At 42.7% G+C, this 17,417-nt stretch overlaps 1 protein-coding gene and 1 long non-coding RNA gene across 3 annotated transcripts in view; both read left to right on the top strand.

Annotated features, from left to right (window-relative positions):
• Positions 1 to 17,417, top strand: part of LOC309345177 — a 175,149-nt gene that overhangs the window by 132,975 nt on the left and 24,757 nt on the right. The window lies entirely within an intron of this gene.
• Positions 1 to 17,417, top strand: part of RIMS4 (regulating synaptic membrane exocytosis 4) — a 102,197-nt gene that overhangs the window by 63,619 nt on the left and 21,161 nt on the right. The window contains exon 2 of one of the 2 annotated variants that reach the window (XM_081868063.1): positions 13,360 to 13,501. In XM_081868063.1, coding sequence (XP_081724189.1) covers positions 13,360 to 13,501 — 142 coding nt within the window. The remainder of the gene's footprint in view (positions 1 to 13,359; positions 13,502 to 17,417) is intronic. The other variant, XM_081868062.1, reaches the window with a different exon arrangement.

The following is a 17,417-nucleotide window of genomic DNA, read 5'->3' as shown; positions in this document are numbered from 1 at the left end:
TGTACATTTCTTCCTTCAATCTCTAAATTTGTAACTGTGTTCATCTTTTGTCTCTTCTTCAACTGCCAAGCTAGCAGTTTCCCATATTTGTTTGCCGATTCAAATGTTTTTTGTTTCATTAATTTAACTTTCCACTCTATTTCCTGGTTTATCAATTTAGAATATTGTGCTTGATAAAGTTTAATTTCTCTCAGAATCGGCTGTGACTTCGGTTTTGATCTTAATTTCTTCTCACATTCTTTAATTTTCTCCAAAATAGTGTCTTTTTTCTCATTTTGTGCCCTTTTCTTAACAGCATTCTGTTGTATCAAGAACCCCCTCATCACGGCCTTGCTTGCGTCCCAGATAATTCTTTTTTCCACCGTCGTATTCAAATTTATCTCAAAATAATCTTTCAAAGTTTTTTGGGCCTTCTTGGTAATCTCCTGATCTCGAAACAAATTGTCATTCATCTTCCATCTAAAGGAGCCAGCTGGTTGTAGTCTCATATCCATCTTTACTGCATTATGGTCGGAGCAGGTCTTTGGGCAGATTTCCACCTTTCTGATCTTAGGTGCCAAACCTCTAGATATCCATATTTGGTCAATTCTTGTCCATGTCAGTTGGGCTTCAGAAAAGAATGTTCCCTCTCTTCCCAAGGGGTTCTTTGTCCTCCAAATATCAATCAAGTCCATATTGTCAGTCAGTTCGAAAAAAGTCTTAGGTAGTCTGCCATCTTTTGTTACACCTTGGCTATGTGACTTGTCCATATTGGTTGATACCACCCCGTTCATATCGCCCATCATAATGATGTTGTCATAGTCCAGATAATCCAGTATACTCTCATGCAGCTTCTTGTAAAATTCCGATTTCCCCTCGTTCGGTGCATAAATTCCTAATATTAAAAACTTCTCTCCTTGATGTTGTACCTCGATTGCCAAAATTCTTCCTTGCTCATCTTTGAAAATTAATTTTGGTGACAGGCTCTCCTTTGCATAGATCACCACTCCTCTTTTCTTCACTCTGTCCAAAGAAATAAATTCTTGGCCTAATCTTTTATTTATTAAAACTTTTTTATGGAGCCTAGTCACGTGTGTTTCTTGCAAACAGATAATGTCCAATTGTTCTTTTTTCAATATGTGAAATATCTTCCTCCTTTTTTCCGGGGAGTTGCATCCATTAATATTCCAGCTCAGAAGTTGCAGAGACATCCTGAATAAATCTGTTATTGCTCTGGTGGTGGTATCTTTTTCTCTGGATCTTCAGGTTCCAAAGGTGGGGGTACAACTAATGGTCCAGGCCCCGAGGGTGTTTCAATCCCTTTCTGAAGGTCCTCTCCGTAGGCAATCAAAAATGTATCTCTATCTTCAGCTGTTTTAATTTTAACCTTCTTCCCTCTGAAGGTAAAGGATAGGCCCTGAGGAAATTCCCACCTAAAGATGATTGAGTTGCTCCTTAAGAGTCTAACCAGTTCAAGATAGGTGGATCTAAGGTCCAAAAGTTGTTTCGGAATGTCCTTCCAAGAAACCAAATTATAAGAGGGACAGTAACAGTTCAAAGTTGGGACTTCAGAGGCCCAGGTTCAAATCTCTGTTCAGCTTTGAAGCTCACGGGGTTGATCTTGGGCCAGTCGCTATCTCTCAGCCTAACCTACCTCATAGGGTTGTTGTGAAGCACTTCTTCCCTGGGACAAACCCTAAGAAGAGAAGAGGAGAATGCTGTGTGGCTCTTTGGGGCAAAGCTTAGCACATTACTGAACATAAACTTAGAATCATAAAGTTGGAAGGGACTACAAGGGTTCTCAGGGACGTGGGTGGCGCTGTGGGTTAAACCACAGAGCCTAGGACTTGCCAATCAGAAGGTTAGCGGTTTGAATCCCTGCGACGGGGTGAGCTCCCGTTGCTCGGTCCCTGCTCCTGCCAACCTAGCAGTTCAAAAGCACGTCAAAGTGCAAGTAGATAAATAGGTACCACTCCGGCGGGAAGGTAAACGGTGTTTCCATGTGCTACTCTGGTTCACCAGAAGCGGCTTAGTCATGCTGGCCACATGACCCGGAAGCTGTACGCCGGCTCCCTCGGCCAATAAAGCGAGATGAGCGCCGCAACCCCAGAGTCGGTCACGACTGGACCTAATGGTCAGGGGTCCCTTTACCTTTTTACACGGGTTATCTAGTCCAGCCCCCTGCGAAGCAGGAATCTTTTTGCCTAATGTGAGGCTCGAACTCGTAACCTTAAAATTAAGAGTCTCATACTCTACCAACTGAGCTATTCCAGAATTTGGCACCTCTCCAAGTGAGCAGGGCAGGGTTTCCTGTCCAGGAGGTAGGCGGTGGCAGAATCCAAGAGGCACTAACGTGGGTGTGTACACACACCCACACCCACCCACACACACACCCTGCTGCCAGCCGAGCTTTTCATGTGGATTGCAAGTTGTGCAGGTCTGTTGTTGATGAGGACTCACGGTAGCAAAGCCAATCTGCTCAACTCCTGTCGGCCCATAAACCTTGGATCTATTAGTGCTTGGTGTGCTTTGGTGCAAAATAAGAAATCTTGGAAGGCAATCTGGTCCATTTTAAATCCAGCCACCGCCTGTTCAACTTCAAATCGATTCCACTTAATGTAGCAGATATGGAAAGCCCCACTCAGAGAGATACTTCTACAGCCCCTTGAATCAATTTCCTCCTGTGTCACTAGAGTGGAAGCCAAGTGGGGAACTGAATGTCGAAAAATTGAATGGTAATCACAGCAGATGGGATTTAAAATGAGAAAGCTGAGAGAATCAAGAACTCAGAACAGAGTGGAGAAGCAGCAGGAGGATTTAAAAAGGAAGCAATAATGCTCAGGGCACAATCCAGCCAAAGATGAGGATGTCTAAGTCTTATTGATTTCAGTGGGAAAGATGTGCTCAATTTGGCTGAATCATAGAATCACAGAATTGGAAAGGACCACAAAGATAATATAGTCCAAATCTTTGCAACACAGGAATCTTTTGCCCAATGTGGGGCTAAAACCATGACCCTGATATTAAGAATCGCATGCTCTACCGACTTAGCCATGCCCTTAGTTTTTATATACAGTGGTACCTTGGGTTACATACGCTTCAGCTTACAGACTCCGCTAACCCAGAAATAGTACCTCGGGTTAAGAACTTTGCTTCAGGATGAGAACAGAAATTGTGCTCCGGCGGCACGGCAGCAGCAGGAGGCCCCATTAGCTAAAGTGGTGCTTCAGGTTAAGAACAGTTTCAGGTTAAGAACGGACCTCTGGAACGAATTAAGTACTTAACCCGAGGTACCACTGTATTGTGCTCCTCAAGTGCTCTAAGGTACTTCTTGCACATTATTTGTTTGTTATTTGGTTTGGTTTGGTTTTTATTATGTTTTATTATGGGGGTTATTGTTTTGTTTTTGTTCTAACTATTTGTGCTTTTATCCTGTATTTTTATCTTGTGGACTGCCCTGAGATCTTTGGGTGAAGGATGGTATATAAATTTTAGCAATAATAAATAACACGTGTTTTCTGTTTTTTGTCTTGTGCTTATATCTTGTGAAGCACCCTGAGATCCACGGATGAAGGGCAGTATACGAATTTAACAAAATAAATAAATAATCTCAGTAATTCTTGCAGCACTCCTTCAGTGTAGACTCTGATTATCCTTTTATTACATATCCAGGGGGTGGGGGGTGGGGAGGTGGAGGGATAAAGCTGAAATACAATGATTTACCTAAAGCTACCCAATGAGTTTATAGCAGAGCTAAAAATTTGCAAGAGGGTTTCCACATCGCTGATCATGTTTCAGTCATTACACTGCAGTAGCTTTTACAAGTTCCCAGAAGAGTGGAATCACGAACAATTACAAACTGAAAAGTTAAATATGTAATAGCTGCATACGTTTCCGCTGGTACGATAGCCCTGTGGCTAGATATGGTGATGTACAATAAGAAATTAAGAAATTGGAATGCGTTGACATTTTGGCACGACGAGTGGATCTGAAAAATGCTTTGATGCATGCTCAGATGTTTACATGCCATGTCCTGGGGAATCTATAACTGAGGCAAGGTGTAGTGAGTCATAATTCTGAGACATGGTGGGTTATTCCAAGCACAAATGCACCATGCCAAATATCATCTCTCAGCGTTAGAGATGACACGCTCTAGCCATTGTGTTGTTGTTTTCTAATGGTGGTTTGAATTCACCCTATTGTGTCGGTATAAATGGCTGCAGAATAGATTATCAACATTTTGTCTTTATAACCTCAAAAGAGGGGGAACTTGGCCACTAGAGAGGATGGTTGGCACAGTGAGTGAGAGCGCTCTGAACACCCCCTCATGTGCTAAGAAATATTGTGAGACATTGCATCTTGTTCATGCCAGTGGAGGAGCAAAGGGGAAGCAAATGGGCAGCATGCACAAGCAAATTGCTTGCTCATGATAAACCACAGTAATAATAATTTATTAGATTGTTCTCCCACCCTTTCCCCCACAAAGCAACATACAGAAGAACAAAACAGTAAAAACAATATAGGCCTTTTTTTAAATGCAAAACTGTTATGTACTGAATTGAATAGGATCCAAAATGCAGCAGTTTGATTGGTCCTAGAACAATAGGCTCCAGAATACAGCAGTCTGATTGGTCCACAGGAGCCACTCAATCCAGCTCCAGGTGGAGGTGAATCTGCAACCTGATTGGCCTACAGGAGAATCCCGGAATTAGCCAATCATGTGGGGCCCATTGTGTAAATAATGCATATAAAGCAGACATTCTGGGGGAACTTCCATTCCTCCTCACCACTATGAGCTGAATAAAGAGCATGAAATCCATTCTCGACTCCGTGTATATTTCAAAAACCAAAGCATCCTTACAGCTAGCAGTTTCACTGTTGCCAAAGCACAGCATGTTTCAGGTTCTAGATGCCTGGATGAATGTTTTAAAATCCCACCTAAACGCTAATAACCTATACGCGTCTATATTACAGCAAGTGACTGGGCTGTAATAACTACCCAGCGCTGAATCCATGTACTGTAGTTATTCTTTACTCTTGGGTTGTTATCAGAACTATGTATGCTGCTGGCAACCTAGAACACGGGTGGGCTAACTTTTGGGGGCTTAGGGCTGCATTTGGGGGGGGGTGGCTGGGAGGTCACATCTCACTGCTTGGTGGGTGGAGCCAAATAAAAAGTTGGTGGGACACCCCTTCTCTTCCAGTCCTTTATTCATTCCATCACAATCTCACAACTCACTCTCTCCCACTTTATTCCTTGATCACCCATTCATTCTCTTCCAATCCTTCTCTTCTGCTTCCTCACTCTCTCTCGCTCCGGAATGGGCTTGAAGGCTGCGGAGGGCCATCTGTGAGCTACATGATCCAGATGAGCATGGCTACTTGTGTGAATTCAGATGAATACATTCCCAGACTGTAATCTACTCCGTAGCAGCCTTCCCTTGGGTTGGCTGTCAATTAATTTAACCACTGCTAGCAAGTTTTAATTGCAATGTGCGCAGGGTGTATACATCTTCTGCTGCCATAGGAAAGAAGATCGATACTCAAAACAGATCGCCCTTAACAAGCTAACAAAGATAAATTATTTTCTCTTGGTGCATCATCACTCAGGGGACACCACAATTGTCACAAGGACATAATGATGCTGGATGAGATCAAGCATCCATTTGTCTCCACCAGTGGCCAGGCAATGCTAATCAGGCATGGGAAGATGATGAGGGACATCCTTTACTTAACTGGTTTCCAGCATCTGATACTCCCACACTCAATGGATCTGGTGGTTCCATTTCACTTTCTGGGCTCATACAAATTGATTTGCCTGCTCCCCATGAATGTTTAAAGCCATCAGAGCTAGAGCCCATTGGCACTTCTTCTTTTTTGGCTGTAATTAACCTGAAATTAAATATGCTTTTCTTTCATTGTTTGGGTTTTCTGTTCAATTTGCCTAGATAGTTCATGACTTTACAGATCTTGAATATTCCTCACCCCTCCTCTTCTTCTTCTTCTTCTTCTTCTATCACTCGTAGCTGGGTAAGATTGTCTTCCATGAATATGGTCTTAACAGTGTGTCCCTAAGTGACTGTGGAGGCCAATTCTGGATCCACACGTCCTTCCACAGTGGGGATATAGGTTTGTGGGTGGGAGTTGATCGCGGTGAGGATTTGCCAAATGTGCCTTCCTCACCCATCCTTTCATTGTCTCTTTTAGAAAACAAACTAAAAAAGAAAGGAAACAAAAAGTCAAACTCTTTCCTCCTAAGCATGCTGGGGGGATGGCAACCCTAAATGGGGATGGAGCAGGGGTAAGATGGGGGGGGGCAGAAGCTTTGCCAGATGGTTATGCCCTGTCTCTTCACCTCTGGAAAACCTTCCCATTCCTCCTCTGGTTTCTGTTTTTTTAAAAAATAATATTTATTCAAAATTTTAAAGGTTACAAAAAGAAAAAAGAGAAAAAAGAGAAAAAATAAAAATAAAAAAGACAGAAAAAATACAATCATTTAAAAAAGAAAAAGAACAAATCGAACCTTTACATAGCTTTCTTCCTTTAGTTATTTCCTTGACCTCCTCACACCTCCCATTTTTGTATTCTAATTCAAATTGTTATTTCAGCAAATCCTTCCAACCTTGTTTTTATCTTAATAATTTGTTTTAATATACTGTAATTTTACGTTCTCTCTTTCATCAATTCATTTTTACTTAATCCTTTATATCATTTCTGCCAAAACCACATAATTTTCTTTTTCCAACATCTTTCTAACAACCCTTAATTTTGCAATATTTTTGAAGATAAACTTTAAATTTTTTCCAATCTTCTTCCACCGACTCTTCTCCTTGGTCCCGGATTCTGCCAGTCATCTCAGCCAGTTCCATGTATTCCATCACCTTCATCTGCCATTCTTCCCGGGTGGGTAGATCTTGTGTTTTCTAATACTTTGCGATGAGTATTCTTGCTGCTGTTCTGGCATACATAAAAAAAGTTCTATCCTCCTTTCGCACCAATTGGCCGACCATGCCCAAGAGAAAGGCCTCTGGTTTCTTCTGGAAGGTATATTTAAATACCTTTTTCATTTCATTATAGATCATCTCCCAGAAGGTCTTAATCTTTGGGCACGTCCACCAAAGGTGAAAGAATGTGCCCTCAATCTGTTTACATTTCCAACATTTATTATCGGCCAAATGATAAATTTTTGCAAGCTTGACTGGTGTTAAGTACCACCTGTAAATCATTTTCATTAGATTCTCTCTTAAGGCATTACATGCCATAAACTTCATACCTGTGGTCCATAACTTTTCCCAGTCAGCCATCATAATGTTATGTCCAACATCTTGTGCCCATTTAATCATAACAGATTTAACCATTTCATCTGGTGTATTCCATTTCAACAGCAAGTTAAACATTCTTGATAAATTCTTAGTTTTAGGATCTAACAATTCTGTTTCCAATTTTGATTTTTCCACCTGAAAGCCAATTTTCTTGACCAAGTTATAAACCTCCCTTATTTGATAATAATGAAGCCAATCTTGTACTTTATTTTTTAATCTATCAAAGCTCTGCAGTTTTAATCTATCTCCTTCTTGTTCCAAAATTTCCCAATATTTTGGCCAATTTGCCTCAATATTGACTTTTTTCAGAGCCTTAGCCTCCATTGGTGACAGCCACCTTGGCGTCTTACCTTCAAGCAAATCCTTATATCTCATCCAGACATTAAACAGTGCTTTCCTGACAATATGGTTTTTAAACGCTTTATGTGCTTTGACCTTGTCATACCACAAGTATGCATGCCATCCAAAAACCTTATTAAAACCTTCTAAATCCAAAATGTCCATGTTTTCAAGAAGCAGCCATTCTTTCAGCCAGCAAAATGCAGCTGATTCATAATAAAGTTTGAGATCTGGCAGGGCAAATCCACCTCTTTCTTTGGCATCAGTTAAAATCTTAAGTTTTATTCGAGGTTTCTTGCCCTGCCAGACAAATCTAGAAATATCTCTCTGCCATTTCTTGAAACAGTCCATCTTGTCCAGAATTTGCAATGTTTGAAACAAAAACAGCATCCCCTCCTCTGGTTTCTGATATCTGTCCAGGTACTGCTGACATACTTTACTGCTTTCACTGCAACTGTGATTCTAGATGCTTGGGTTTTAGAAGGGGGGAAGGAAGCTGATATATTCATAGAATCATAGAATCATAGAGTTGGAAGAGACCACAAGGGCCATCGAGTCCAACCCCCTGCCAAGCAGGAAACACCATCAGAGCACTCCTGACATATGGTTGTCAGGCCTCTGCTTAAAGACCTCCAAAGAAGGAGACTCCACCACACTCCTTGGCAGCAAATTCCACTGTCGAACAGCTCTTACTGTCAGGAAGTTCTTCCTAATGTTTAGGTGGAATCTTCTTTCTTGTAGTTTGGATCCATTGCTCCGTGTCCGCTTCTCTGGAGCAGCAGAAAACAGTGTGCCGGACTCAGTGCCAAGTATCCAACTGCATGCATGGAAAGTCTTTGGGTGCACTGAAGACACATCATCTGCTAATATTGCACCACATTCATTGTCACTGCTGATCTCTCTAGCTTGAGTTCGATTTGGTTGCATAAGTCCCAGAGCATCCCTGAAAACAACAACAAGAAGAACAACAACAACAGTTTTATTTATACCCCGCCCATCTTTTTTTTTCCAGCAGGAAGTTTGGAAAGCACCAGAGTTTTCATCTGTAAATAACTCTCCTTCAGTGGACTGATTTTCAGGTTTCTCCTTACAGCTGTGAGTGATGGTTTTAAAAGCCACGAGATGATAGCAAAAGCACTTTGCTCTGTCTTTCCGTTCATGTCCTTCCATCACACAAAACACAAATTCAAGTAGACAGCTGAGGTGACATGACAGTACTACAAATCTACCCACAGCCAATTTGAGAGATGGCCGGTTTTAAGAAGCTATCTCAAAAGGCCGCCTTAGAGGTGGCTGAAGGTGTCCCATCTGCTTTCATCGTGGTGTTGGCTGATAAAAAAACAACAAGCCACACTTTGGTACTGTGGTATCTGAAATGGAGGGAAGGGTGGAATTTATGTAATTGTGGTGCATGGTAATTAAGAAGAAGCCGGAACTGATCTTCAGCAGTTCCTCTGTATCAGTCTACCCTTCTGTGCTTCCCATCTGGCTGGGGGTGAGGGAAGCAGCAAAGGCAAATTGAGAAGTGCATTAGCAGCAGCTGAGCCCTAGCCAAGGCTTTAGCTTCTGGAATCATGGATGGCACTGATCATGTGGGAGATGCTTCGTGAAACCAGATGCTACCTCTGAGGTTGGACACTACAGCCTCTAACATTGCACCTCATGGCTTGAGATTTGGCACTGACTCGGGAGAGGATGAGAGGCAGGAGGAGTTGGGCGGCCAGTGGCAAATGCAACCATTGTCAAATAAGTGCCTGTGACATTTGTCACAGCTGCACTGCTTGACAAGAGCCAAGGATTTCCTGACTGAGGGAAGAATCAAGATTGCAGTATCCCCAATCTTGCAATCTGGGTGCTGGGAATTTGAGCATTTCACCAGAGGAAAAGCTACCTTAGGGGATTCATTGCAAAGGTGGATGATGACTGCATTGACATTACATTATCATAATGTAAAGTTTTAATAACTTTACATTTGAAGTCATCAGCTGGGAAGGCCTCTATTTGTGGAACTTCCTTCATGAGTTTCAGAGACTATGATATAAATGTCTAAGGGCTTTGGCATATTTTGGATATCTATAGATGTATAAATGTTTATAGGATCCAGTATTCTGCTATTTATTTATTACTTTTACATCCTGTCTCTTCCCTCTGTGGAATTCAGAAAGTTTTTCTGGATGTTTCGTTGGAATCTCCTTTCTTGTAACTTGAAGCCATTAGTTTGAGTCCTCTGGAGCAGGAGAAAACAAGTTTGTTCCATTTCCCATGTGATAGCCTTTGAGATATTTGAAGATGGCTATCACATCTCCTCTCAGTCTCCTTTTTTCCAGGCTAAATATACCCAGCTCCTTCAGCTGTTCCTCATAAGGCTTGGTTTCCAAACCCTTAATCATCTGGGTTGCCCTCCTCTGCACACATTCCAGTGTGTCAATATCTGTCTTAAACTGTGGCACCCAGAATTGGACACGGTATTCCAGATGTGGTCTGACCAAGGCAGAATACTACCCTTGATTTGGACACGGGAGATGACCTCTAGAGCCATAAGAACATCAGAAGAGCCCTGCTGGATCAGGCCAAAGACTAATTTAGCTCAGCATCTTCTTCTTATGCTTAGGGGAAACTTGCAAGCAGGACCTGAGTAGAAAAGCACTTTCCCAGCATGTGAGTTTGAGCAGCCGCTATTCAAAGACATGCTGCATCTAACAGTAGAAGTAAAACATAGCTATCATAGCTAGTAGCCATGGATAGCTTTATCCTCCATCAATAACCCTCTTTTAAAGCCATACAATTTGGTGGCCCTTTTTCATTTCCTCAGGTGTTTCTCCACTCTGCAAGACAAAGGGCAAGGGGAGGTGAAGAAGAGACATTTTCTCTAGCTATCACACATAGGAAGAGAGAAGTAGAGGGAAGACTTGGCAATAGGCTATTTGGAACAGAAGCAGTGGTGTTGCGACCTTTGTTGGTGCCCGCGGCATGCATACGCACCTCAGGCAGGACCAGGGGCTGAGCACAGAGGTTGAACAAAACCTGTCACGCCAGCCCAATCCTCACTGCCATTGCCGGGTAGGAGGGTTCACAGGGCCGCACTGTGCCACCTGCCTGCCTGCGCAGGGGGGAACCTGGCTGGCTGACGTGGCCTGTGGTGGGCACATCCCTGCAATGCTGGCTGGGCAGCCATTCGGTAAGGGGGCCAGGGCTCAGCAGCAAGACCAGCCAGGCCAGGCTCCAGGGCCCAGAGACCCGTGGTGGCAAGCAGGGCAGGGATCCCTATTAGGAAGGAGCCTGGCTCATTTCCCCTCAAGATCATGCACCCGGGGCTATGGCCCCCTGGCCTTCCCCATACTATGTACCTGAAAAGAAGATCTATTCTCCTTATTCCTCCCTTGGCTGGAAATGGTCCACTGGTAATTCAGTCAACAGGGTGACAGTTCATATAGGGTAATATCAAGGTTAACACAAAAAGGTGTAGTCTCATAAGGAAGATGTCTCTCACCTGGCAGGATATGAAAATGGCAGGTATCCGTCCCTTGCCAGAGAAAGACAGTACAAGAATAGCATTCTTAACGGCAGCATGCATTTTGCAGAGAGTTCAGCATCCTCATTCATTAGCAGAATTTTGCAACCCTTTGTCAGCGTTATGGTTTAAGTATTGCATGTCAGCTGAAACTTCTTAGCTTCCTGACGTAAGCCAAAGCAATTAGTGTTAATGGTACTTATTATATATTCATTATATAACATAATTTATTCAAAGAAATGTGGACTGTGAGAGTGGGTGATGAAAATAGAAACTCTTAATTTAAGAGGATGGGCTTTCGAAGGCCAGTTTTTCAGGGAAGGGACTCAGCGTTATTCATTCCGCGGGAAAGTACATCAGCAGGACATTTTCTCTGCAGATTCTGCCGTTGCAATGCAAAGTGATAATTCTCTCAAGCACACCAAACAATAACATCAAATGTGAAAATTTGGATGTCACTTTGGGAACTGGCATGCAAAACCAGTTGCTAGGAAGTAAAATTGTTTTAAGGGAATAGGTAAAGGTAAAGGGACCCCTGACCATTAGGTCCAGTCGTGGCCAACTCTGGGGTTGCGGCGCTCATCTCGCTTTATTGGCCGAGGGAGCCGGCGTACAGCTTCTGGGTCATGTGGCCAGCATGACTAAGCTGCTTCTGCCGAACCAGAGCAGCGCATGGAAATGCTGTTTACCTTCCCGCCAGAGCGGTACCTATTTATCTACTTGCACTTTGACGTGCTTTTGAACTGCTAGGTTGGCAGGAGCAGGGACCGAGCAATGGGAGCTCACCCCGTCGCAGGGATTCGAACTGCCAACCACCTGATCTGCAAGTCCTAGGCTCTGTGGTTTAACCCACAGTGCCACATAGGTCTAAATACTCTTCCATATAGGAACATCTCCCAGGAAATCATAAGGTTATCCAAGTACCTATGTGCAAGGATTTGTTTGCTTTTTTCCATAAGAAGCAGGCATTCGTGCTATCTCCCTGCTACATTTTGATCTGCAGTAGTTAGGGATGGGTGGGTGGGTGTGGAATTTGATTCTGTTCAGAATTAAAGCTGAATTTATCAAATCCACACTTTCTGAAACAATATGAGAATCAAGTCATAACCACCCTTTGAAATTGGCTTTTATCCAGATTTTGTAATGCAGTTCCCCAACCAATCAATGTTTTCAAAAACACGTATCTATGTAAAGTGCTTACAATGACTGCATTTGCGAAAGTATCATATGAACATGCAGTATTACATTAGGAGAAAATGCTTGCAAAAATGTGTGCATTAGTCAAAAATACATACAAAAATGTTGAAGATTTTTAATGAAGATTTTCACAAATTGCTGCAGAAATGCAGAGCATTGAATTTCATATTGGGGGGGAAATAAAAACTGAGAGAATGGAAATAGACCAACCCTTCCATCCCTGGTAATGCCACAGACCAGGGAGAGTTTTACCACTTATCTGTTGTTTATATAAACGAGGCTTGTGCTGTAGGTGTAATAATATCTGGTTCTGCTACTTTTGCAAACTGAAAGCCTGGCTTTTTTACCACCCTCAGGCCTCAAAACCCAAGGCTAATTTGCTGGCTTTGGATGTAGGAAACTGAGAAAATTTCATAATTGTGTGGATTTTTATGGAGAAGCTCTATGTGCATACATCAGTAAGTGTGTAGAAGGATGTGTCACCAAAAGCAAAATGGAATCTAGGGTGTCAAACCCAAGGCCAGCTCAAGACATTTTGCTGCCTGAGACAAAGAACAATATGGTGTCCTCCCCCAAGGCACATACAGAAAGCAACTGGAATGGTAGTTGAATCTTAATCCAATACAAGTGAGAGAACAGTCCTTTCCACTGTGCTTAAGGGCAGCAGGCTAGTGTAGAAAGTACAGAGGAGGCCACATGTCACTCACAGCTCTGGCCACTCCCTGCACCTAAGCATCTGCCGCCTGAGGCAGCTGCCTCACTGTGCCTCACTGTAGGCTCAACCCTCTTCCTGCCAAACCAGAAAGTGCTCCAGGTTTCCAGATTCTCTGGTGTTGTCCTAGTTTCCAGATTCCCAAGTACAAATCTTTGTATTTATTTGTTTGCATGTTGCTTTCCACTGTTGTATAGTCTTCACCCAATATCAAAATGCCTAATCACTTTTCTTTTCTTGTCTTCCTTCCCGACTTCCCTTCTTCTCTCCTTCCCACATGCTCTTTGTCTTTGTTTTAGAAGGAGATGGCCGGAAACTCAAAGGTGCCATCCAGCGGAGCACAGAAACTGGCCTGGCAGTTGAGATGCCAAGCCGAACGATCCGACAAGCCAGCCATGAATCCATTGAGGAGAGTATGAACAGCTATGGATCCGAAGGGAAGTAAGTAGCAAGAGGGCAAAGTACATATATCTGTATATCTTTATCTATCGACTGATCGATCATAAGCAATCTTTAATTAATTGTAAAATATAATAATAAATGTCCCCTGCGTTACCTGTACCAACAAATACATTGACAGAGTAGGCATCTTTGAATGGGCTTCCAGGGGACAGTTGCCACTCCACATAAAAACCATAACCCCCAGATTCCCAGCTTTCAGTTTTTTTAAAAAAATAAGTTTCTAGTGTTTGTGGAACCCGAGATATGAGGCAAAATGTAGAAGCACTATAATTCTTCCTTTCTTTTTTTTGTAGGAAACTAGCCTCCTCCCAATCAATGTTTTCCTTTTCCTCCCCACCCCCCACCCCGGGAAAAGTCAATCAATCAATCAATCAATCAATGTGAGACAATGAGTAACGAATAAGTCTCATTGATTTCAGTAGGACCAATATGCAACTTCTTTGCTGTGGATTCAACCCCGAAGTCTGACAACAGCACAAAATTAGCTCAGTTGTGGGATGTCATTGTCTGAATTTTAGAGCCTAGAAGGTCTTCAAAGGTGACTCATTGAGGCAGAAGGTAAATGGTGTTTCTGTGCGCTCTGGTTTCCGTCACGGTGTCCCGTTGCGCCAGAAGTGGTTTTGTCATGCTGGCCACATGACCCACAAAAGCTGTCTGTGGACAAACGCTGGGTCCCTTAGCCTGAAAGTGAGATGAACGCTTCATCCCCATAGTTGCCTTTGACTGGACTTAACCATCCAGGAGTCCTTTACCTTTCACCTTTACCTTTTTACCTTTTGGAGAAATGGTTTAAGGTTAGAGATCCTACCAGGCATTATTATTCATTGCTATTGTTTGTTTGTTGTTACCACTCTGCAATTGTAATGATTATGTAGCTGATGCCTTCCATGAAAACCTGCCTCCAAGGAAATAGTTCTGCTACGCAATTGCAGTAAGGTAACTTTGTTCCTTGCCTGCGTTACAAAATTCAGTGAATTTGGAATTGAGGCGTGTTCTTTTAGCCTTGCAGGGAATCTGTTTTCCATGCCAACAACCACTATTTCCTTTCTGTCTGTGTGGTTCAGCCTCTCGGGAACGATGTACAAATATCTTGGATCATCTGTGCAGCATCACTGCACAGACCGGCTGCTTTCATGTTCAGGCTTTGATTGGAAGTGCGTAACAGCCCAGTTCCAAAAGAAATAGAGTATCTTGGTAAAAAGCTGCTCCACTGCAGTATCCTCCATTTATTAAAGTTAGTGGCATGCAACTGTACCCTTTATATTCAAACTCCAAGTTTACACCGGATGATATAACAGCTCCTTGGCCATCAAGAAGGTGACATGGACAGAGAGATTCAGAAAGGCACAAGATCTGAGCACTCTTGTTTATTCCAAATCATGCTTCCAGTTCCAATTTTGCTCCTAGAATATCGAAAGCATGTTTTGCTTTCTTTGCTGTACTTAGAAGCTTCTGTAATCACAGCCCTTTTCATGCATGCAAATAAGGGAGGCTATTAAAGGGGCAATTAATAGGCTATTCACCACCAGCACACACGCATCAGGAAGCAATAAAATTGCCGGAACTGAGGAATTTGTTAAAAAGAACATTGCTGGGAACTTTCACAGGACTTATTTATGAGTAAACATGATAGGAAGCTAAGAGGACGTTGGCCATGGGGAAGGAAGGGCACTGCTGGTGGAAATTTGTGTGGAAACTCCATTCTAATTGCTTTTCCAGCTAACTGCACATACACACACAAAAGTCTTCAGCAGTGCTTAAATGCTGTAGCATGGAAGCAACCTAGGTTAAGAACTCCAGCTACTGAATGCCTAGACCTGTTCTGTGAAAGCAAATACTGAATTATTTCTTTCAGGGAGCATTGTCAAGAGATAACAGCATTTTATGGATTTTTAATGGTTTGCTTGCATAAGTCACTTCTTGTGGCTTAGGACATTCAGAACCAGTATTACCTCAATGGCACATTTCATCCCTCCATGTTTCAGTTCTTGAGAAGTAGCTCACACACGTACACACTCTTGCCTTTGCCATTTGAATATCACCTATGAGTTAAGATGACCAAGCCCTTCCTAGCCTCCCAGCTGAGGACAGATATTTACAGAGACCTGTTGCTACTTACTCATCCTGATGAGCTGCCAAATTAGGAAGCTTGCACATCTCCCAGGAGAGCAGCAAGCTAAGAAGGCTAGTGAGAAGTCAAATTGTTCCTCCAGCTTTCAGTTCAGAAGTTTGCCCCTGGGGAAAGCTGTCATGGCGTGAATGCCAACTCACATCCAAGACCTTGTGGAGGTTTAGAAATGACTCCTTGCAAATCATGGCTTCCAAATTGAGATCCAGCTTCAGGAATAGGTATTCTATTCTTTTTCACTCTCAGGCATAATTTCCCCCCTCTCCTCCCTTTGTCACCTATAACCATGGCTTAGTATTACATCTGTGCTGATGCTAATCTTGTTTATTGCTAACTAGGGGTCTTGCATGGTCCCGAGGATGACTTCTGGTTTGCAAATCATGGCTTGCAGGAAACGAACAGGAATCAATCCAGATTAGATTACTGCAATGCGCTCCATGTGGGGCAGCTTTTAAAAAGTGTTTGGAAATCTCAGCCAATGCAAAATGCAACGGCAAGAACGTTGTCTGGTGTTTTACTTCATGGTGTGCATTATTTTGATTTTGTTCAATCTGCACTGCCTCCTTGTTCATCTCCAGGCACAATTAAAAGTGCTGATTATTACCTCAGCCTTAACTGACATTCCATGCTAGGAATATGTGTTGTGCTGTCTCTGTTTTTCTATATTCCTGTTTTATTCCGTGAAGTTTTCATATGTATTTTGTATTCCTAATTTTTCATAAGCTGCCTTGAAGGTTGATTTGGCTGAAAGACAGGATATAAGTTTTAAGACAAGGAATTTTTTTGCACCAGAGCAGATATGAAAACATGGTTTAAAAAATTAGGGTTGTATCCAACTCAGAAACAATAGCTGTTGTTTGGGGGTTTTGCTGATTCAACTGAGAATCTGAAGCTTAGCTCTGACTCCAACAAGGTCCTGGGTATACTATATGGTACAGTTAGCAAGATGTGGCAAGTTAATTATGTTTTACATAATTGCTTCCACCGTGTGTGTGCATGCGCACACCCACCCAGTGACTGGTTTTATTGGACGAGCAGACTTCAGGTAAATTGCCCCAGAATAAAATATTGTGGGCTGCTGCAATCTGAAATGCATTGCAGTTGAAGGCTTTCTTGTTTTCTGCTGACGACCGCTGGGATGATTAGTTTGCAGAATGCTAAGGTGACTTTCTTACATTAGAATAACACAGCAGGCAATGACTTCGGGAGGAGCAGGAAAGGCGCTCTCTCGTTTGATATGGAAGTCAAAACCATGCTCTGCAAGGACACGTCGTCAATTTGCTCTGCCTTCTCCCCCCTTCATGCTTTGTTTCAGCTCTTAAAACAAAATGTTCTCTTTCCACTTCCCTAGAGGCTGGTATCATGGCATCATGTGGGCTCCACTCTGAGATACAGCATGGAAGGCTGCAGAGACACCTGCAGCTCTGTTTGCCACATGCCTACCTGTGAAACCCAGATATCATTCCTTCTAACAGAGAACCTGAGTAGCTGTGTGACTGTCAGTTTGTAAATTAAAGGAACCTCTCACATATAATGCAGCAGTGTTTGCACGCACATAGTCCCTGCAGTGGTGCATACATTTGTAAATAATGAGGGGAAAGGAATGATTGCTGCTGTTGTGAGTGGTTCATTTCAGCCCACTGTTTACAGCATCCTTTTTCTTTTTCCTCTACACACCCATGTAAACATAAACCTGCCACTTTCCAGCAACCCTTCGTGCATCTGACTCTGGTCCATAGAAGCTGATGTCATAATATTTAACCAGAA

Source organism: Podarcis erhardii, assembly GCF_964252035.2.
Source record: "Podarcis erhardii genome assembly, chromosome: 6".
NCBI lineage: Eukaryota > Metazoa > Chordata > Lepidosauria > Squamata > Lacertidae > Podarcis > Podarcis erhardii.
This window is presented reverse-complemented; position numbering and strand designations above follow the sequence as displayed.